A 23382-nucleotide genomic window follows, 5' to 3' on the forward strand; every position below is an offset into this window, starting at 1 on the left:
CCATACTTTTGTCAATGTAATGACAAGAATCTAAAATTTATAAAAACATGTTTTGGGTTTTTATTCTAAACTGAAATAAAAAAAATTAAAATATTCTATGATCTCTACTTCCAATAGCTATTGTATTAGGGGTTTTTTGTCTGATTAGCCAAATTACAAGCTATTAAAAGCCAGCAACAACCATGTATTCAAAATTGCTTGGCATTTTGAAAGTGGAAATTTATTAAGACAAATATACATATTATAGTTTCATCTTATATACATATGAACATTCATTACAAAACACTAAGATTTGAAAGAAAATGGTAACTTGTGTGGTGAACTTCCAATACATCAAAAATATAAACTACATGTGACCGACATAAAATTGCTTCGATATCATTAGTTAACAAAAAAGTTCATGTCAAATTTATTCTGTCATTAATGCATTACTGATAAGTTGTCTTATTTGATTAATGATATTTTCTTCATTTGCATGCAACAATGTTTGCAAACATGTGAAATAAGCTCCAAGATCAGATAACCCTTTTTGCAATACATAACTCAAAATAGTTTTTGAAAATTCAGGACTATGCAACTGAACTTGCCTGTAAATAGATGCTGCATGATTCATACACATGTTTAGCATCATGAACTTCTCAACATATGATTTTAAATAGCACAATAGAAAACGTTCGCATGCTTCCAAAACTTCTGCAGATTCTATTAAATTCATTTTTTTAACAAATAAACAACTGTTTTCTTTACATCCATGTAATAAATGCATCAAAAACATGAAAACATTACTTGATACATATGGAAGAGCTATACATTTTTGGGATGACTCGATGTAATTACCATCCAACAAACTTTTAAAATATTCTGAATTATGAATTAAAACAGATTTTACACCTAGAGCTTTGCTTCCATCATCAAAAACAAATTCAACATCATAGGTTGATGACTGATATTGGCAACAATCAGATGAAGGGTCCAATAATTTGAAGTCATATGAACATTTTTTCAAAATGACAGTAGATAAAGTAGAGAGAACAAAAGCTGATCTTTCAAAAATATTAATTTCATCAACTTTCAAAAATTCAAATATATTAGACAAACCATTGCTTTCAATAAGGACTTTGTACAGCATTCGTTTATCAATAAGAAGCTTACTAATAGCATATAAGCAATTAAGTTTATGATCACAGTTTGAATTATATAGAATATGTTGCAGCACTCCAATACAAAAAGGTAACTGAGCTATCTTCCTGCCACAAGTAATGAGATTTTCCTTCACTGCTTGCAATTTATCACATGAGCTACATGACTTTAGAGGATGAATAGGATTTAAAACTTTATCTATATACCCATAGAAATCACTGAGAATCAGAAGCTCAAAGAAAACATTATTAGAAACAAGTATATACAATAGCTCAAGCGCTTTTAGGTTAGGACAAGGAGATAGCATAATGTAGTCCAAAATAATGGAAAATTTAAAACCAGATAAAAGTTTCAAATTAGAGTGATTTTGAATCAGGGTTAATATATGCCAAATAGTTATGAAAAGCAAGTGATCTTCTGGTAAATGATAGGTGTTTAAAGTTGCATCCGAATATGCTTTACCACATGGTCTTTCCCAATCAATCATCAACCTTTTAATGTATTCTAATATATATTCAGATGGCTTATGAGCTTGAGATTCAAATAATAAAGGAAAATAGTTTCTCTCACAGCTTAAATCTTTCGATAATGAAACATGCATGCTGCTTCCCATTATATTACGCAACTTAATATTTTCGGGAGGGATGTGCAAACAGGACTTTGTAGACAACTTGGCTTTTTCTTGCATTTTAGAATCATGCTTACAAACTCCTTGAAAGCTGTCATTTGTACTACCAACATCTACACAACAACATTTGGATGATGGATTACTAAATTGATGCTTTCTTTTTTCATTTATATTGCCACTATTATCAACAACTAAAGAATCTTTAGGGACATCTATAGAGCTTTTGTATGTTCTGAAAGAGTTTGGGTTATCACAATAATTGGAACTCTGAGGACAAGTACTTAGCAATTGTTCAGAATAAACACAATCAGAATGAACATCAGAAATAGAAACTTCTGATGAGTCTGGAACAAAAGAGTTTTTATGCATTACATCAACTACTTTAACATTAATTTTTTCATCTTTTAATGAAGAAAAATTCTGGCATGGAGAAATCACATTTTTTTCAGAATGAATTTTTATATTTGCCATATTGAATGAATTCAATCTTTCCATTATAACTGGAACTACATGAAGTTCTTGAAATACAGCAACTTTTCTAATTCTTGTGCAAAGAATTGCCAATGCTAGTAAAACATTTCTATGCATTAATTCAAATTTTTTATTCTGTAAAGCATCAAGCAAAATAGGTATGCCACCCAATGAAGTTATATAATAGCATGCTGAAAAGATTCTACTGCAAAAGCACAAACATAAAATTGCACATTTAGAAGTTTTATCATTCTTTGCAGCATGGATAAAAAGTTCTAGAGTAGATTTGCTCACAAGCTCAGGGTATTTAGTTAGGTTTGATAAACAGGTAAGAGCATACTCACTAATATTTGTATCAGAATTGTAATATAATTTATGTAATAATACAATCATTTCACTTTTATTAATTTGAGAAACAAGAGCAGCATTCACTGCCTGAGTAAGAGTAGCCATAGTTTTTACAGCACACAGTACAATACTTACATCATCTGAATTCAGAAACTTTGAAACTATAACATATGCATTCTCACTAACTAGAATATGAATGTGTGTTTTACTATCTCTGTTTAGAATTCTCAACGCTCGCAATGAAGTTTGTATAGAAATTATGTTATCTGTTGATGTCAAGATTTTAAGTACAGCAGCAACAGGACAATGTTTATGAATGACTGTAAGACCTCTGTTGGAAATACCTATATTTCCTATAGCTCTGCAAGCACGACTCACAATATCATCATTTGGAAAGTTTCTGATCAGACGAACCAAAGGTAATACAGCATCGTTATCTATAACAATACCACAAAGATAAGAATCTAGGCAACAGTCAGCTACTATGCTTAAAGAAATCACACACATAGAGGGATGCTCCAAATATGAAACAATAATCCTCATTGCACCAAGTTTAGTCAGTGAAATCATTTTCCGTGGATTTTTAGAGAAAGTTTTGACATTAACAAGACATTTATATACAATCGAAAGATCATTACTTTTCAAACCGACTACCAATTCTTTTTCTGAAAAACACTTTTTGGCAGCCATAAAGATTTTATTCATACAATATATACTGTCATCTGAGCTATACTCTGTCCAAAAAATTAAAGAAAGAAGTTGCAATTTAGTAGCTGGCACAGAGAGTAACAAGTTTATAACTCACTTCTCATCACACATTTTATTTCAAGAAGAGGTTAAATTTTTATATAAAAACAAGAAAAACTTTTATAAAAAATATACGCAACAATATTAATGAAGAATTGAAACATAGCAAACTGCGCTTCAAAATAGTCAGAACCCCATTCTAGCTACCTACAAAGAAAATGACAAAAAATTCTCAAACTTTGCAATAACTTAAACCACCAACACATTAGATAGTTAAATTTCAAGCAAAATAGGTATGCCACCCCACAGGTTATCATTTTTATTCTTTTATTCTATTTAACAAAAATTTAACTACTCAAAAGTGAGTGATCATTTAATAGCACTTACATTGAAAAAATGAACAAAAATTTTCTTGAAATATATCGAAAGTAAATCAGGGCTTGATGAATGCCATGCTGATAAAAAAAAAATTGGTATTGGTACCTATATTTTTTGAATTTTTTATGTGTAATTACTAAAGTCTGAGAATAATACAAAAAATTTAAAATTTTCATCTGGGGACATGAATGAAATATGCAGTCTGGAAACAAAGATCTGAAAGAAAACCATACCAGTCTTAAGAATGTCATTGTTCACTCAGCAACAATTATTATGCACACACAGAAAGGTTGTTTCTTCTACTAAGAGATGAACGAAATAGGATGAGAAATGTTACAAAAAAAACCCACTCAATGACCTCTGGCTTGAAACACTTCTATAAAGTATTTTCCAGAAAAAAAAAAGAAAATGAAAACAGAACTTAACATTGAAGCTGTTAAAATTTTATTGTTGCCAGAGTTCAAATTTTAATGCCGGTGAAGTAGTTATTGTGCTTTTGGTCCTAATGGTATCCACCTAGAGATTCAACTGTATGTACCAGGCATGGCCCCCACAAGGGGGAGGCTGACAGGGCTCGAGCCTGGGACGATTATCATCATTTTTTTGTTTTTCACGTCATAAATTCACTATAAAGGGGCCCGCCAAAGGTCCCATCCTAGGGGCCCCGCATCAGGATGTGGGGGCCATGGTACCAGGGCTGGGCAAATAGAAAAAATATTCAAGCATACAATAAATTTTTCTAGAACTAAGCCAGATTCTTCAAAAAAATAGTCTAAAGTTATTTTTTCTTGACTTTTTGTCAGCAACATAAAAAAAGTGACAAAAATAAATTTTAAAAATTTTGTGTTGTACTGAGACTCTAATTTAATAATCACTTACAGGGGTTATTTTCTAATATATGGTATCATTTTTTCTCAAAAATTTTTTAACCACCGCCAAAACAGTGATATGCAGAGTGGTCTCAACGTATGGATCTACCTGGGCACAGCCAGAGGGGGGGGGGGATTTTTCTCATGAAAATCACATGATTTCATACATTTGCTTCTATAGTCCTGCCAGTAGGCTAACCCTACTAAATTGCACCAAACTAGGTCTGGTGATTAAAAATAATTATAAAAAAACACACAGCGATATACCATAAGAAATAAACATATATTGGGAATTTACCCATACAGGAAACATTGGACACCAATGTAAATTTTTTAGTCCACTTGGAATTTGCCAAGCTCCAGCAAGTTATATAAAGAACTTTTTCTTTTTAATGAAAATTCAAAGAGTAGCATATGCCACAATTGTGGTCTTGATAGTGGTATGGGTTAGCAAATGTTGGTCACCAATGTGATAAACAAAATAAAAAACTGCTCAAACCTTATTCTGGTGAGCAAGATTTGGAGTTGTTCTTAGTTTTATGATAGAATTCACAGTTACTACATGCACCCATGTTTCAAGTATGATGGGCACCACCAATCCCATCCAATCACCAAGGAGAACTTTGAGCATTGTAGAAATAATTACCGAAAATCAATTTGACACATTGTCTTTTTCCTGCAATGATAAACACTTTCCGAATAAGATTGTATATATTTACACTGATTTGAATTGAGCATGTGATCCAGTTGGTGTAAACAGTTATAATTTATACATTACACTTTCCTTAATATATGTTTAACTCTAGAATGGTACCTATACGTCTAAGACTTCTAGTTCTTATAGGTATCATTAACCCTAGAATAGTACCTAAAAAAAATGATGCTTAAAGTGAACTCAAAATATAAACTTTACATTTAACAGTCATTTGAAGTGTTTCAACACTTGAGAGAAAATCACTATCCATATTCTAGACAATACACAGCAACTGCCTGCTTCAATTAATTATGAACATTATATTACATAATTTTACACTTACAAATAAGAAAGAGTTTGGTGACAGCTTACAATAATAATTACACAGGGCTCCCGATTTGGTGACAGCTTCATAAATGTTTACTTATTATAATAACGGCCTGGACTGATAGGAATAGAGTTGCTAGATCCTTAAAAAAATTTCCAGCCAAATCATCCTCAAAAGTAGCCAAAAAGTAGCCCAAAATATTTAAACTTGTGCTGCCTTCTAGGAAACCACGTACGAACTACAGTTTGACAATAATCTGGCTTATGAAAAGCAGTAGTTTATACCAGTGTTTCTCAACATTTCTGAAAACAAGAAGGGCCGCAACTAGGGGGGAAGTAGGCAGGTCTCGTAGCCCGGGCGCTAGACTCGAGGGGGCGAAAATTTCATTCTGAAACCTCTCCTTCAACATTACAAGGGGGCGTCAAAATGCACGCTTGCCCAACACCACCTCCGCACGAAGCTTGTGACGTCAATGAAGAAGGCCATTTATCCTAGTGCCATTGGATATACTGCAAAAAAAGGTAAAGATATCGCATGCGTTGACGTGCTATATCCAATGTCAATAGGTGAAATGGTCTTCTTCAGTGACGTCACGAGATTTAAGGTGACACCCATCGCTGAGCTGCAATCACCGAAGCCATAAATATGAAATTTGGTCAGTAGTTTTATTTTGTAATGTGAAAACTCATTAACGATGGATTTTTCAAAATTCATACTGTAAGGGGGGGGGGGGTTCAAAAGTTATATGGGGCAATCATCGCTGAGCCCAAACCGCTGGAAGCTATAAATATGAAATTCAGTCAGTATTATATTTTATAATATAGAGACTCGCCCCAAGACGGGATTTCTGGAAATGCAATACCCAAGGGGGTCGTGAGTGATTCAAATGTTATTGGAAGGAAACATCACCAAGCAATTTTCAAATTACCAAATCCAAGCGAGCGAAGCCGCAGGTCGCGCAATAGCTAGTCAATAATAAACTCAAGATCAATACGTATAGACTACTGATGTCTGATGTTGATATAAATGCAATAATGTAGTGAATAAAATTAGGGAAATAAATAAAGAAATTGACGTTAAAATTCCCAAGACCAAAATTTCAATGTGAATCGTTTAATACCATACACCAGTGGTTGTCAACCAGTGCTCCGCGGAGTCCTAAGGGCTCCGTGTGAACTCCCAGGGGCTCCTCGGCCGCTCGAGGAAAATAAAAATAAAAAACAAAAAAACTAAATTTGAAAAAAAAATAATTATTAATATTTTTGAATAATAAAAATGTTAGTAACTTCGATAAATAAATAAAAAATAGGCCTACGGCTCCGCCATAGAAATTATACACCGGAAAGTGTGTCCAGAAAGGTTGAGAACCGCTGCCATACACCAATAAAGCTGTTATATATATAGGGCATCCATAATTAAAAGGCCCTATTTTAAAGTAGCCTACAGGCGAAACCAGTCATCAGAAAAGTGTGAAATTTTGTGGAGGACTTCATGAAGTGATGGGAATTTGTTTCAGAGGGAAAAAAATTAGTTGCACATGTTGCCACCAGAGGGCATTTTATTAAGAAATGACACATTTAGGCAAACGTTTATAATTTCAACAATTCTTAAACACTTTTACAATTGTTACTGCAACAAAACATGTTCCACATGATGGCCATCATTTTCAGATGCCATGTGAAATAGCAAGATGGCATGTTCCACGACTGACCGAAGTGTATGCGAGGAAATGTTCAGCACGTGGCGTGAAATGCTGCCTTTAAGGTCAAGTAAAGTTCTTGGATTGTAACGACTTACCAGACGTTTCAAATGCCCCCAAAGCCAAAAATCGCATGGATTAAGGTCCGGGGATCGGGGATGCCATAGATTAGGGAAGTGCCGGCCATGGCCCCCACATGCTAGTGCCGGGCCGCCAGGCCAGGATTTTTCGCGGGCCCCCTACCCCCCCCCCCCCCCCCCAAAAAAAAAAAAATTTTTGTGCACCTCCCTTGAGAAAAGATTACGGTGTATTTTTTCAGTAAAAAAAAAAAAAAGAAATTCCTTTCGGGAAGAAAAAAATGTTGAATGCCCTCCCCCCCCCCGCCCCATGAGAAAATCTTGCATACGATATTTGTATATGCAGCAAAACATCGCTACAACGATAATCGATAATAAATACATCTACAATGATATTTTTTTCAAACCTTGTTTGGAATTTCCTGGCTTAATGTTAAACTCTCAGTACAACGACATCATCTACTATGATAAACGCCTCTATAACCCGATATTCTTAGAAGAATTTTGAAATCGCTACCACAATATTTTGCACTAAATGATCACCGAAAGCTAACGTTATTTGTATTACTGCACTATGTGTACGACACACAAAAGCACTATGCGGTAAGCTTCTGTACAGGGACAATACACATCTAAGTGAATTTTATAAATAAACTAATCAATTACAATTTTTTGTAACGAATAAATACATAAAAGCGTATTTTCCGATGATATTAACAATGCCGATATAGAAAAAATGACAATAGCATAAATTTGATCACTCGTGAGGATAATGTTACCTCTTTAATCTCTCTACTACAATATTTTTTTTTGGTCCGTAGAATATTGTCATATCGAGGTTTCACTGTCTATTTAAACTAAATAATAAAATATAATTGGGTGTGTGTGATAAATATTATCACATTTCGAGATATGATTATACAAATACAAATACAACGCCACAACAGGCAAACTGCCCAACGAGGTGGCTGACTATTATGTGATTTGCATATAATTTTACGCAATACAATAGAGCTCCCCTATGGGCCAGTTAAAAGAACGAATTGGTTAGGCAATATGGTTTTCCCATAGAAACTTGTGATTGCCATAGGCGGATTGCCATTTTCACGAAGGTGGGGGGAAGGGGGTTACGTTCTTTTTTCCTGCAATAATTTTATAATAATTTTCCCTATAATCTCGGCTCTGGGGGGGGGGGGTTAGAACCCTAAACCCCCTTTGCATACGCCAATGGTGATCGTGATCCATGGTCGGCACGGCCGCAACTGGGGGGGGGGGACAAGCAGGTATCTTGCTCAGGACCAGAAGAGTGCGCAAAATTCACCTTTTATAGCCTCTTCTTCAAAATTACGGGGGGGGGGGGAAATGTCAAAATATGTGCTTACCTCAGCTGATCAAGCATTTAGTTGCGGCCCTGATGGCTAGAGTTCAATGTCAAAGTTTCTCGATTAACGATAATACCTCTATTATGGTATTTTTCTTCGTCCGCAGAATATCGTTATACTGAGATTTCACTGCAGTTTTATCATGCATAATACCAGCTACAATACCCGGCGCTGCCCGTGTTTTCTTCATTTATTGGGAGGATTAGAAAAGTGGCAAACCATTACAAAGGAATAAATACATAATACTGGCAGGATTAAAGAAGTTACAAGCCATTGTAAAGGCACGTGTAAAATGCATTACTAGGGAACCACGGTAATCAAAGTAAACATTCCGAAAGTGATTGTTGAGGCCCAGAAACCATTGTTGCCCGACGATTTTTGGTCCATTTCGGGTATCTGCCCTTCTCTGACGAACTTTTGAAGTAGCCCATCGTTCAATCCGGGCCCTGTTTGGTATATATCCAAATTTTGGCGACGATCGATCTAAAATTGTGGATTTGTATAGAGAACATACACACAGACAGAAAATCAATTATATATAGATACTACCTAAAATACCCGGCGTTGCCCGGGTTTTCTTCAATGAGGCTTTTTTGGATCACGTGATATCTCCCTCTCTTTTTCTTGAGGGACATACAAACCGTGTCCAAGTTAACCAATATGGCGACTTCCTGCGCGATTCATGAAATAAACAAATCTAGATTTAAAGAAACGTAGAAATGAATTTTTTACCCTTTTTTAAGGGGAGCTAGGTATTTCGATCCCCCCCCCCCCCCTCCTGAACTTCAAGTTATCCATCTGCCTGTTTCAGCTTTCAAAAATGCTTAATTAAACTGTGGAATTTCTTTAATGTACTTCTTACAGGCCCATAATTAATTTTAAAATATCTCAAACTATATGAATTTATGCAGTTAAATATTAGAAGACAATACGGAGACATTAATTTTCATTCCTGAGAAGATGTAAATAAAAAGTTGAAATCAATGTTATTGCATGAATATCCAACTCAAAAGTAGGTCCGGCTAATTACGTCATATTTAATCTCCTGGGCTTCGTATCTCTAAGCGAACTCAATATTTCAAAAATCAAGAATTCTATTCAATTTTTAAAATTATTGATGGGGCGGAAAACACCACCAAATTTCCGCATTTCTACAGTAAAATCGGCAATTTTAACATTTATTTCTATGGGAATCATCCTTTGCCTGACCCTCAAACTGATGCGGATGATGATTATGACGTCTACTCAAAAAGCCTCATTACTGGGAGGATGGAAAAAGTGGCCAACCATTGTAAAGGCATAAACTATTATACATATACTAACAGGATTAGAGAAGTGACAAACCATTGTAAAGGCATATACACGTCTGAAACGCATTGCTAGGGAACCACGGTAACCAAAGTAAACGTTCGAAAAGTGATTGTTGAGGTCCAAAAACCATTGTTGCCCGACAGTTTTTTGCCCATTTGGGGCACTTGCCCTGCTCTGACGAAATTTTAAAGTAGCCTATCGTTCAAGTTGGGTCCCATTTGGTATATATGCAAAATTTGGCGACGATCGATCTAAAATTGTAGATTTGTATAGAGAACATACATACACACACACAGACAGAAAATCAATTTTATATATATAAGATAGATAGATAGATAGATATATGCACAGTGTCAAATTTATCCTTAGTTTCTCTCAGATAAGATATCCACCGCATCTCTATAGTTTCGTTGTTCACCAAGCAAGCAAGTATACTCATACTACACCAAATGAAACTACTGTAGAATCTCTACACATGACGAACCAGTTTGAAACGTGTTTTACACAAAACAAAATTTCTATCCAAACGTTTAACTTCAATTTAGAACATCAAAGATTATTCCTATAACGCACGGGTTCTCAAAATGTGCGCCTCCAACCTTTGTCATGGTGTGAGGTTTTCGAAAATATTCTTTGTTAAACAGCTCTGGAGAGCCGGTGGAGCTCGCGGATAAGCATTGAATAGGGGAAAGGGCGCCTCAGGTGGAAAAAGTTTGAGACGACCTGCTCTAACGTGAAGTTATTCCATGCAATGATTTTTTTGATAAAACGAAGCGATTCCGTTATGCCAGGCGATTCACTACAGGCGTGCAAAAATAATAAATAAATTTAGTGAATTAAAGAGTTAAAGTAATAATACTGAAAACTATTTTCATTGGCCTTGGTTGAAGCACCGGCCAGAATAATTGTGTGTGTGTGAACTGAAATAATACAAATATTTATGTTCACTTCATCTATTCAACTGAGCAACTTTACAATTCTGTTACAGTCGTTTATACGACGTTCAAGAGGCCGAGTCAAAACGTTTCATAAAACGTTTTATGTATAAGTCGAAGTGAATATAACGGCCTTTTTAAAAAATTACCCCCCCCCTCATACATATAAAATGTTATAAAATTTTATGTGTTTAATTGCATTCCAATTCTGTTCTAAAAAAATATTTCATACTTGAGAGGAAATTAAATCACATTTCAAATCATTTAAAGAAATAAAATTTGGCACAACATTACTTTTGGGACACGACATTGAGTACAAAATTGCAACAAAATCTTTTCGACTTTCCTCATCTTGGAATTTTTTTTTTGGCAGTAGATGATTTTCAATCAGGAGCTTGCTCTTTGGTTGTTTCTCTACTTTATAATCGTTTCAAAAAGTTGAAATGAGCATATTCAACTGATTTGCAACTTTTTTCAGGGGGGGGGGGATTCTTCCGGGGGGAAAACACGTGTACTCAATGTATGTATATATATATTTGTATATATATATACCATTTTTAGTGTATTTTCAAAAGCCAGGGGGGGGGGGCGTTCGCCCCCCTAAATGGCGGGCCTGTTTGCAAGATGAACTTTCGTTATCAATTTAAAATTCTTGAATTCTTCCAAAATTTCCAGTTTTTTTAGAGAGCGTTTTTTGTTTTTCCGACATTACGAACGACGAATTTGACACAGTTAGCAAGCAGTGCCGTCTGAACGCATGGAACCACCCGAGCACGGCCCGGGGGTCTCAAGAGAAGAGGGGGGGGGGCTCACAAAACTGGGAAGCAATTGAAATTTTCGATAATTCTCTAGGTTGGGCCTCAGAAAAGTCAATTGGCCCGAAGGCCCATGATGCTCTTAAGACGGCCCTGTCAGCAACCAAAGCATCACATCGAAAGAAAGAACCTGTGGGTGCCCGTCTTGAGATTCATGTAGGAAATTTCGATTTTTGAATCAATTCTGTGGGTGCTGGAACCCGTTCTAAAAAACTTCCGCGGGTGCTCGAGCACCCACAGCACCCCCGGCTCCGACGCCACTGGCTGTGCATATGTACCTATTTTCGGCAGACCTGTACCCCCCAAATGCTTACAGCAGACTTTCTCACCCTCTCGGGATAACGTTGAAAACATAGGGAGAGAAAAAATTCTGAAAGGTCATATGGCTGTCAAAACAATTGAAACCCATTTCTTCGGGACTCTCCACATCTGTGTATTCTCAGAAAGAGGCAATAAACAAATCACCTAAGTGTCCACTATAAATGGTCATCAGCCATCTCACTGGAAATTTTCGTATGCGTCAGCAATCAGCCTAAAATTTATGTTGCGGTGACAATATGCTAGAACTGTTGCAGCAACGCTTTTTCACTGCATACAAAAATTTTGTGCGCATTTGATGGATATAAATTACGTTTTTCTTTTTTCAAAAGTTTCCGAGTTTTAGTCGAAGTGAAAACGTCGAATAATTGAGGTTTTACGTTAAATAAATGAATGAAATATTTTAACATTAAAATGTATTTGTTGTATTGTTGTTTAAAATGTATTGTTACCAATTGCTACCCAAGTTAAACGTCGTATAAACATGAAAGTCGTATAACTGAGTGACGTGTGAACGAGGTTACTCTGTAATATGTAGATATGCCCTATTAAAAATAATCGTTTTTAAACTTTATGAAACACAATTCAATAAACATCGCAACTGGCCTCGATGCAGGGCCAAACTCTTCTGACATAGATTTATTATAGTTAACTCTTAATGCTCAAAATAAAAATTTAACAAAAATTCAAATTTTTAGTTTTGCTTACCGTTCTTTTGGGCTAGAACCGTAGGATTCATCCACGTGGGAAAAAAATTAATCCTTTATGCACGCAAACTCGTTCAACTATTTTACTAAAAGATTTCGAACAACTGTATTTTTGCAGACGCGAACCGTAAATATTTTTCTGTTCAACAATATCGTCTGTGAATAGAAGTTTTGAGGGGAGATGTGTCCTCACTCAAGACAGTACAGCGAATAAAAAAGGCCGATGCGGAATATAGCCTTCTTTTTTAGAAGCAAGGAAAAAACCCCTTGATTTGTTCGGACTGGGAGAGGGTGGTTGTTACTAGAGGGGCCGTGAGCGAAATCACGTGATTCAGTACACACGTCATTACAGCCATTTCGTACAATACTTTTTGCGGGAAAACGCTTTAAACGAGAAATCTCTATGAGTATCAGTAATAAGAGTTGGCACCAGAGAGTCGCAGGACCCAAGGAGGAAAAAGTAATGCGGGATCCACTGTATACAAAAGCTTGCGGCAAAGCTGTCTCAGTATCGTAACCCGCCCACGAGAGTGGGGCTGGCGGAGCTTCAGGCCTGGACCATTCTTGTCATTTTTTGTCTTTTTTCCACACTATTAGTTCACTATAGAGGGGGTCCGCTGAAGAGCGCAGCCTACGGGCCCCTGTTCCAGGTTGTTGGGAGGGGGGGGGTTCATGTGCTTTATCGGCACCCAAAGGCAATTTCACTGTGGAATACGACGTCTGTTCACTCCAATTTTCATTCTATCGAGACATTATGGCCTTCTACGAACTGAAACAGCAGGGGTCGCGCGGTAGCCCTGTAGGTCCCTACACACGCTCGACGACTAGGTAAATTATTCTAGTGGTTCTGAGGACACACAAAATGCTGGTGTCCTTGACGTCTCAGTAGCCATATGACTATCACAATGTCTTTTCTTCTTCCTGCCTAGGAGAACGACTGCCATGAGAGCCGGGGGTGGGGGGGGGGGTCCATGTACAATGTTCTTTTCTTTGTTTGCGGGGTTTTTTTTCGTTTACTTGTACACGTGTATAGTTAAAAGAAATTTCAATGAGATCTAAGGTACGTAGTTCAAGCTATCCGTCCATACGAGTACAAATTGATATGATTGATATTAAAGAGTCCTGTCTATTTTCCTATGGGACATATCTGAAAGAAAAAAAAATCAAAAAGATCTTTTCACGGGCCCCCCTGACTCGTGCCGGCTGATCACACGTTCTTCTGTAGTAAAATGTGTTTTAAGAAATTCTCAACACACACTGCAGTGTGTGCAGGAGCTCCGTCTTGCATAAAGATTGTGTCTGCAAGGCAGTGACGTGCTCGCAAAGCCGGAACAATTTTGTTCTGTAACAGCAATGCATATCGCTTCCCGGTGATCGAATATGTCATTGACAGGGTCGTCTTAAGAGTATTAGGGGCCCCCGAGCCAAGTGGTTTTTCGGAGGCCCTACCTGGTAAATCCTAGAAAATTTCAACCGGATCTCATTTTTGTGAGGCCCCCGGGCCGTGCCCGGGTGGGCCCATGCGTTAAGACGGCACTGGTCACTGGACCTGTAAAACGTAACTCCTCGTAGAAGTAGGGACCGAGAATGAATGATGCAGTAAATCCACACCATACCGTCACTTTTGGTGAATGCAACGGAACCTCTAAGATACCGTGCGGATTTTCTGGTTCCCAAATTCGGCCGTTGTGAGTATTGACTGCACCATCCCAAGTAGTCGCCTGACGTCAAATATGACGTGAAAATTTGGTCATTTTCTCTGAATGAAGTCAGTCAAAAAAAAAAAATCACGTCATTTCAAAGACCACGAACAATAAAGGTCAGAAAATAACGTGATACTTGATGATCTTAATGAAATGACGTGATATTAAATGGCGTAAATGATTTTACGTCATAAAACTCCTGAGAATTTCTTTTGAACTGATAAAAATTCTGCTCCAGATGAAAATATCAAAATTATCCAAAATGTTTGTTAATGAACCTTCAGAGGGTGTTTCAAAATTACCCTAGGCCTATTCATTACTAGTTGTCATAAGATAAATGAAGTACTTTTAATTGCAATTTTGTTTGAATGGAAATATAAAGCTTTTCAATGAGATATTCATTTATATAAATTATAATTGCATCCATATGCGTTTTTCTCGATTTTCACCCTCTCAACGTGATTTGCGACACCATGTTCCATGGCAATTTTTGTTGCTCTTGATGTCTACTAACAACCCTTTCAGTTTGTCGGTCCATTTACAGAACACCTTGTATATAGATTTACATTTCGCACTATTTCAATGTGATCTTGGTTCGAACAGCACACGTTTCGCTAACGAGTTGAATGATGTCACTATACCGGATGCAACTAGGGTCACCGATTTGGGAATTCGCATTGACGAGCGGCTGAGGTTTTCTGAACATTGTTCGACGGTGGTCAAAAAAGTGAATAGAATGCTCGTTTCATTTATAAAAGGTCTCTTCGCGTTCTCTCCTAAAGTCATTCTTCCATTTTTCCGAGGCTTAGTTCGTCCTTGACTGGAATATGCTGTAAGGTTCTGGAGACCATACCTACAGAGAAACATAGACTTGGTTGAAGGCGTGCAGAGAAGAGCTACGCGTGTCCTTGTTGGCACACAAGGCTTGAGTTATGAAGAGAGACTTCATTTTCTGAATATGTTTACATTGGATGAACGCGCAGGTGTCGGGGAGATATGATCGAAGTGTTCAAAATTTTTAACGAAATGGATAGGATGGACTATGAATAATTAACACTAAAACCACGGAGTGGGTCAGTTTGACCCAAATCAAACTGCGTTTTCATTTATCTCGAAAACGAGCAGATGATAAAAAAAATTTCATGACTTTTCATGATATATGAATATTAATTCATGAAAATTTTATTCTCTTCACATTTCGTATCTCAGAGGTATAAGCACCTAGAGCCACGGTTAGGGTCGGTCATTTTTATCCAACGTCTATACAAAAAAGTTCTAAAGGACGTTCTATAGCGGTGTTTCCCCAAAGTGGGCGATGGGACTCTTCAGGGGGGCTATACCAGCTTCAGACATGATTGGGGGGCTACGAATGGACATAAGGGGGCGATGTGGGCTAAAGGAAAAATAAGTTTTTGAAAACTCGGACCCTTTTTCCAAGAGCGCCTTCGTAAATATCCATCCCTATGGGCAAAAAAAAAAAAAAAAATAATAATATTGTATACAGTAGTTGTACTTATTTCATAAAGAACCCGAGCTAAAGTGTTTTTTCCCCTTTGAGTATGCGCTATACATTCCAGATGTATTGTAACTGTAATTAATGGATAATGACTACTGTCGCAGCAAGGGCGTAGCCAGGGGGGGGGGACTTGGGGGTCTGGTCCCCCCCCCCCCGAAATGTGAGAAAATGACCGAAAAAAGGGAAAAAGATGGCCAAATCCATTGTTCTGTCACTTTGGTCCCCCCCCCCGAACGAAATTTCTGGCTACGCCCCTGCGTCGCAGATTTCAACACCATCTGGGAATAAGAGGTCCAGCATCCCCCTGGGACTTCGCTAATGACTAAGTAATTATTGGAGCCATGGTCCCCACGAAAGTGGTGTAGGATTCTGGTTTCAGGGCCCCAAGATGATTCTCATCATTTTTTTTACGTTATAAATTCACTACAGCAGCGGACCGTCAAAGAGCTTAGCCTCGGGACCCTGCGGCAGGATAGGGGAAGGGGCATGATTTTAGCATCACTGCTCATTCACCTACGGCAATGGCCTTTTTGTATGTTGTTTTTTATACATAAACATAATGACAGAAGTTCTTGGGGGTGGGGATAGTAGGGGTGGTCGGGGGGGCTCTCCCTTCGCGGGGCGTGTTGGGGTACTGTGGACCGTGCCGGCGGGGCCTTGTCACGGGTGTCAGGACGGAGGGGGAATCGCACTCGCGGTGCTGTCCTGACTTTGTCGAGCGGTGGATGTGCCCGGGGATTGGGGTTTGGGTGTGGGGGTGTGGTTGTGCTGCTTGGAGGGTTGGCGGGATGTTGGTTCGAACCGGGTGTGCTTTCCCGGCCGGCTTGCCGGTTTGAGTTTTCTCCGGCACGCCCACGATCTCACGATCAATGAGCTTATATCGCAAAAGCGACAGAGCCTGGGCATGCTCGGTTCTAAACTAAGCTAAACTAATGACAGTCATCGTCATCGCCGTATGCAATGGTTGTCAAAATTTTATCACCCGCGGCTCCCTTTACCCCAGTCATGGTTTATCTGCCACTTCCAGGAAAAATATAGTAGCAACTGTGCCTCCATAAAAGAACCACTTACGACCAAACGCTAACATTAATGGTCAACAACTTGTCCCGACGTCCGATATAGGTTGGTGACGCTCCTAGGAGCCGCGATGTTCACTTTGAGGAACACTGCCGTAATGGAAACATTTTTTTAATGAATTCGTGCAAGTTCGTGAAATACTTAAACAAAAAGCTAACATCTGTGTGGAAGCACCAAAATAATAATTACAGACGAGCAATATTGAATTTTTGTGTTAAAAAATTTTGATGGTGTCCGAAAAGAAATGAAACTATCAACATGCGGAAGAAAATGTTTGTTGAATCCACACCTTAAGTACAATAATGTTTTTTTATTCTTTTTTCAAAATTTTGATGTTACTAAATCCCTTTATATTGGCCGATTTCCATGTCTTGAGCGGTACTACTACTCATGCTTATCAAGAGAATCGTTTGAAATTATGCAAAATTCCATTTTCTTAAAATATGGGCCTAAATAATATCGCAGAACACTGCTGATTTGGAAGTTTAAATAACAAATATCTGGAGCTCGACTTAGACACGAGGAGGTCCTGGGAAAAGCAGGAATTAGGGACTCTGTGATTTGAGTCCAAATATTTTGGTGACCTAGTGAATACCTGAATAAAGTTTTCAATAGGAAATTAACAAAATAAAATATCAGATCTTTTTTTATTTGTTGATTATATTGTTACATTGCGAAACTTCATTTTTTCCTGTGGACATGTTCACACCCGAAGTAACAGAAAATAAGATAATATCATGAAAAAATACTTGTGTTCGAAATCTTTTCAGAATTTACTAAGATAGCACACCAAAAACAGCAACGAATGTTTCACGAGCGGCTTGATCGAAAATTTCAGTAAATAATTTATTTTAACGATTATATTTTTTCCCCCACAAACTTTATTGCTGAACATTTGGAGTTCAAAGCATTTATTAATGTTATTGCTAATCAAAATGAACATTGTATCACATGTATCACATTTCATTGAATGAAAAGTTTTACTTGTATGACCAAAGTAGACCGCGGTTAGAATGCCCACGCGAATGACACGCTTGATTCGGACCACGGCGTCTGACTTGAAGTGACGTATTTTTCCGATGTGCTTAAAATGGTAACCAACCCAAGTGGGATCCCCGGTCAACGTTGATCGTGGTTGTATTCATCATTTTAAGGCGGCTCCCGTAGCGTGTCGAAACGCTGTAGGAAGTCGTGGCTTTTTCCTCCTTATTTGCCTTTGTCGTTGGTTCTCTCTTTGATTTACCAGGAAAAGGATTATTACTATTCTAAATTGCCAACGCATTTAATTGCGAACGTACAAGATTGGTAAAAATCCAACCGACAATCCAAAGACAGAACTAAAATAATTATTTGGCAGTATTCCGGTGATTATAAGAAAAAACAATAAACAACGAAATATCTGGGACTCGTGCCCCATCGGAGTCGATCTCTGATAAGGGGAAAAGTCATAAAGCAGCAGATTTGCCAGGTAAATCTGGTTGTCGATCCATGCTTCAAAGAGTGTGAACACAAGTGCGTTCCTAGTATGTTACAACATTAATTCACAGCAGTGGATAGCCATGTGCTTATATTTCTAAGGCGGTCACTATAAAATCGAAATCACCGAATAGTTCACATCAATTCCATTAAAAAAATCAATTGAGCCAGGTGAAAGTAGCTTTGTTTGAACTTGGGTAATGAGGATTGGCTTTATTATCACAATGAAGGTTTATGCATTCACAGAACTCAACTCATAAACACCTTACTTTATGCTCCATGTCAAAATAGAACAGTTAACTCCAACATGAGTCGATGGGAATAATTCCGTGTAAAATAAAATTTCTGGATATGTGATTTCATTGGAGTAGGTAACCATAGGCGAAGATACGTTACAACAACACTAATTCACAGTGGATAGCCATGTGCTCATATTTCTATATATATGTCACTATAAAATTGAAATCACCGAGTAGTTTACATCAATTCCATTAAAAGAAATCAAATTGAGGCAGGTGAAAGTGGCTTTTCCTGATATGTGATGCCCAGCGTCAAGGTGGAGTCGACTGGTCTAATGTATATATGTATATATGAATTGACATCACATCCTCATCGTGCCCCCCAGACTTCCAAGTCTATCTCCACCTATGTAGGTAACACATGTTAAATCTAGTTTAAAAGTTTTGGAGGGCGATTAAGAGAATAAAAATAAAAAATTTCAATTTTTTTTCCAATCTTCAACAATAACACAAAATACATTTACAAGAAAAATTGACGGAAATAGTATTAAAAGAGGGTCTGAAGTTCAAATTTGAAGATGGCTATTAATTGTTCAGGTTGCAAAAGCAAATACTGTACCCGAACTTTATAAAACACTGTATATAAAGTGGAACTTCCCATAACGGACAGTCCACGTAGGCGGCCACCTCCCGTTATAGGAAAAATTTTGAATTACGTCAACGGGACTCCGAATATGCGATTGATTATTTTACTATCCATTAACGTGGAGACAATTTTCGGTCCCGTGAATGTCCGTTATTGAGAGGTTCTAATGTAGCACAAAACTTTTAACGATTAAATTTTTAACGATTTTTTTACCACCCTGTTGCAGGAAATCATAAAAACTAACCGTTTATAATTTACTTTTAAAACTAACTTACTACCCTGTTGCAAAAAAAATCGAAAACTCATCACTACATCTTTCAATTTTTTATGTGGATTTTTAACGTCACTTCCAGGGGGGCGATGAGAAAATTTTTCTTTGAAAATGGGGCTACGGGCTGAATAAGTTTGGGAAACACTGTTCTATAGGGGAAAATGGGTGCGCAATTTTCTTGGAAGTGGTTACTTTTTCTATCATAGGCTTACGCAGAATATTCTCGGGGGGGGGGGGGGCAATTTTTTTTCTTTCGAAGAAAAAAAATTTGAAAAAAGTAAACCCCCCTATTCGGGGGGGTGTTACTTTTTTTTCCTGCAAAATAACACTATAATCTTGGCTCGGGAGGGGGGGGGGTTAGAACCCCAAGCCCTCCTTTGCGTACGCCAATGCTTTCTATGTATTTCTAAATGGAAATAGTGAAGAATATAGATCTTTCGAGGTCAAGGCCAGTTTATTGTCCGAGATTTTTTTTTTTTTTTTTCAATGAAGGAACAGCAAGTGGAGCAAAAAATCTTATCTTTGTAAACTTGAATACATGGTACGGGACCAAAGCTGGTTAAAGAGTGTTTAATTGCCAAAGCCTCCTAGCTACTCTATCTTGGAGGCTTTGGCATTGCTCCTTCCCTACATGAAGTTGAAAAATTTCTGGCGGGGCCTATCTGTTTGCAGACATCAGCCGCCTTCAAAACCGGCCCGCGGGGGACCACTGTGAAGGAAAGGCAAGGGAGCAGTGTATGTGTGTGTGGAAAATGCATGTATGTCAGTCAGAAATTGGGAGCACTGTCTAGTGGGGAACCCACAGTTAATTAAAATATTTCATTTAATTAACTAGGAATTTTTAAATTGAACATGTCTGGACGAGCATATTAGTCATATTACTTGTTAATATTTTAGGCAGGAAAAGTAATCTGCTTCGTGACGTTGGCATCTCGTCGTCATGGTCGCACCTGATTCGCCGGTTGCGTGCCGCATTCTGGTTTGCTGAAAATAGTCACATGATAATATACATTTTATTAAAAATAAAAGTTAGATTCAAGGGGAAGAAAATAGGGGAATAGCATTAGTATTATTAAAAAAGCAAGGAAAGGGATAGTGGGAGAAGAAAAAATTTTTATTTTATTTTCAGAGTTATTTCTGATGTCTTCAGAAATTCCTCATTTAAAAATTTTTTTTTTTGGGTTTTTGAGAAAATATTCTTGAAAAGGTGGGTAAGGGAAATGAAGAAAAAGATAGAGGATAAGAGAAAATTTCCGAAATCAATTTTTCGTCTATTTTTACTCAAAAAAGTTCGCTATATTTGTTTGCCAGTTCAGCAAGTTGTTCTGGGAATCTTTAGTGAGCAAGAATTAGGCCAGCCTCAAATACAAATACAAATACAAATACAACACCACAACAGGCAAAATGCCCAACGAGGTGGCTGATAAAAAGATGCCCATAAAAATATGGTTGTCATATGGCCTCCTTTTGGAATTCTTGGAGCAGTTCGCGCTTCTCTTTCCGGGAGGTGGCTTTCATGATATTCTGCATGTACATCTTGGCGATCGTATATATTTCGGATGTTGAGTCGTCGCCGTACCCGTCAGATCCCGTGTCCTCTACCGTTATATCGCTCGGTCTTGACTCGGGCTTCTTGGCAGCTTTTGCCGAAGTTCGGGCAGTTGGCTTGGCGGAGGCTCCTACGGTTCTCTCTGGGGTCAGCGTGTGCCGTGGTTGGCCCTTGGTCGCTCGGGTCTGTTTGGTAGCTTCGCTGCTTTTTTGTCCCAGGTGCCCTTTCGGTTCGGTAGGATGCTTGAGGTCCGTAGACTTGGTTTCCTTCGGCAGTTCTTGCTGGTCCGTAGGGAGGTCCGTAGGCTCCGATTGTCCAATCGCGGTTGATTTAGTTATTTTTCCGTTCTCAAGAAATATTCGCTTTTTTCGGTCGTAAAATTGCTTCCAGACGCTTCTCGGAATATATGAAAAGTTGGAATATTTTTTCCGTGATTTTCGGTATTCCGTTGGTAGAACTTTTTCGTGTTCTACTTCTTGCGTTGGTAGAATATTCTGCGGATTTCTAAGTTTAAAAAGTTCTTTTTTGTATACTTCACAGCCGCGATAAATACTGATGTGGTCCTTTCCACAATTGCAGCAGGTCGGGGGATCAACACCTTTGATGTTGCCGCATTGTTTGACTTCGTGCGGGCCCGTACAAACCATACATTTGACGGGTTGTTCGCATGTATCTTCGCTGTGCCCCCATTTCTGGCATCGGTTGCAGTTGCTTAGAACGGGTCGGCCGGGATTTCTCCGGTATCTTTCGATCGAGATTTCAATCAAGAGTAGATTTTTTAGATCAAAAATACGCTTCGATTCATCTAGGGCCGGCAGGTCAATTTTCCAGAGGGGTAGAAATTTTCCCCTTATTTTTTTCCTGCGGGAGCGAAGTTGTGTAACTGAAATCGGTGAGAACCCTTCATCAATGAGTTCGATTTTTATATCATCAACGGGTGTTGATGTATCGAGCCCTCGTAAAATCACGCTGAGGGCTGGGGCGTCCGGTGTGGATCGTTTTATGATTCCAGTATTGCTATTTGCAAGATACTGTAGGACCTTGTCGTAGTCACTCGTGCTGCGAAAGTTAATTTTATACTCGCCGTGAGACAGTTTCACCCGCACAGCCTCTCGGCTGATCTCACGGATTTTTCGAGCTGTGATCCTCCAGTTTCGATCTGCCCGCACCACGATCGAACATTTGCCGCTGCACTCGCTTTTTGGTGCCGGTTGTTCACTACCATGCTCGTTCGCTTCTAGCAGGGGCAAATTCGGTTCGCTGTTGATCGCTCGCGATTCGTCAGCTGATGCTGGCTCGATTTCGTAGGCGGGGCTTCCCTGGTTGACACCTTCTCCGTGGAGACCGTCCGTGCTCCCGTTCGCGTTCGGCTCGCCGCTATCGAGTAGCCCAGATTCCGTCGGCTTTTTGCAGCTCGGCTCGTCGGCATCCATCAGACGAAGAGGCGGGGCTTGGTCCAAGTCTTTTTCGCAGGATTGGTTTACCTCCGTCGGCTCGTCTGGTGGGGCGGGACTCTGGTTCTCCTGGGTGGCTTCTTCGGTGAGAACGGGATCGTTGGTCTTTTCACCTTTGTCTTTTTCCTGGATAATTCCGGGAGAGCTTGGTTGTTCAAAATTTTCTTTGGGATTTGGTTGTTCACTTCTAGCATTCATTTCTTTTGGGGGGTCCGCATTTTCCAGTATTGGTAGTGAGATACTAAGGTCTTGTGCGACCGCTGGATCCGGGACAGGCTTTTTTCGCATGAACACTGGAATTTCATCCCATTTCCTGGCCCTTTTCCAGATGTGTTTGTTGATCTCATTCACGTAGTCAGACCAGATGGCCTCGTTTTCCTCCTCATCGAAGAAGCAGTCATCGCCTATTACGAAGGCTTGGCTAATATTCCATCTTAGCTGCTGCTTGAAGAGGGGGATCTCCGGGTCATCCGGGCTGGCTGTAATGGCTTGGTAGTTTTCCATTGCCTTCCTCAGGAACTCATCACCCGTGCAGTAGAAAACTTCAGTTTCTGGGCGCCTGGTTCTTGGGTGTGATGCTTCCCAGCAGTCGTAGTGATCCCTG

At 38.6% G+C, this 23382-nt stretch overlaps 1 protein-coding gene across 1 annotated transcript; it reads right to left on the reverse strand.

Moving 5' to 3' along the window:
- Window positions 1-194: 194 nt before the first annotated feature.
- Window positions 195-15903, reverse strand: LOC149080583 (armadillo repeat-containing protein 5-like). Its single transcript, XM_089238792.1, has 3 exons — window positions 15891-15903; window positions 5619-5698; window positions 195-1306 (listed from the first exon to the last, which is right to left on the reverse strand). Exons 1-3 carry the CDS (start codon window positions 15901-15903, stop codon window positions 410-412), a joined length of 990 nt encoding a protein of 329 aa, XP_089094918.1. The 3' UTR covers window positions 195-409.
- Window positions 15904-23382: the final 7479 nt, after the last annotated feature.

This window comes from Pholcus phalangioides, unplaced genomic scaffold (genome assembly GCF_987345545.1).
Source record: "Pholcus phalangioides strain wild (caught in Gottingen) unplaced genomic scaffold, Ppha-v1.0 ptg000011l_1, whole genome shotgun sequence".
NCBI lineage: Eukaryota > Metazoa > Arthropoda > Arachnida > Araneae > Pholcidae > Pholcus > Pholcus phalangioides.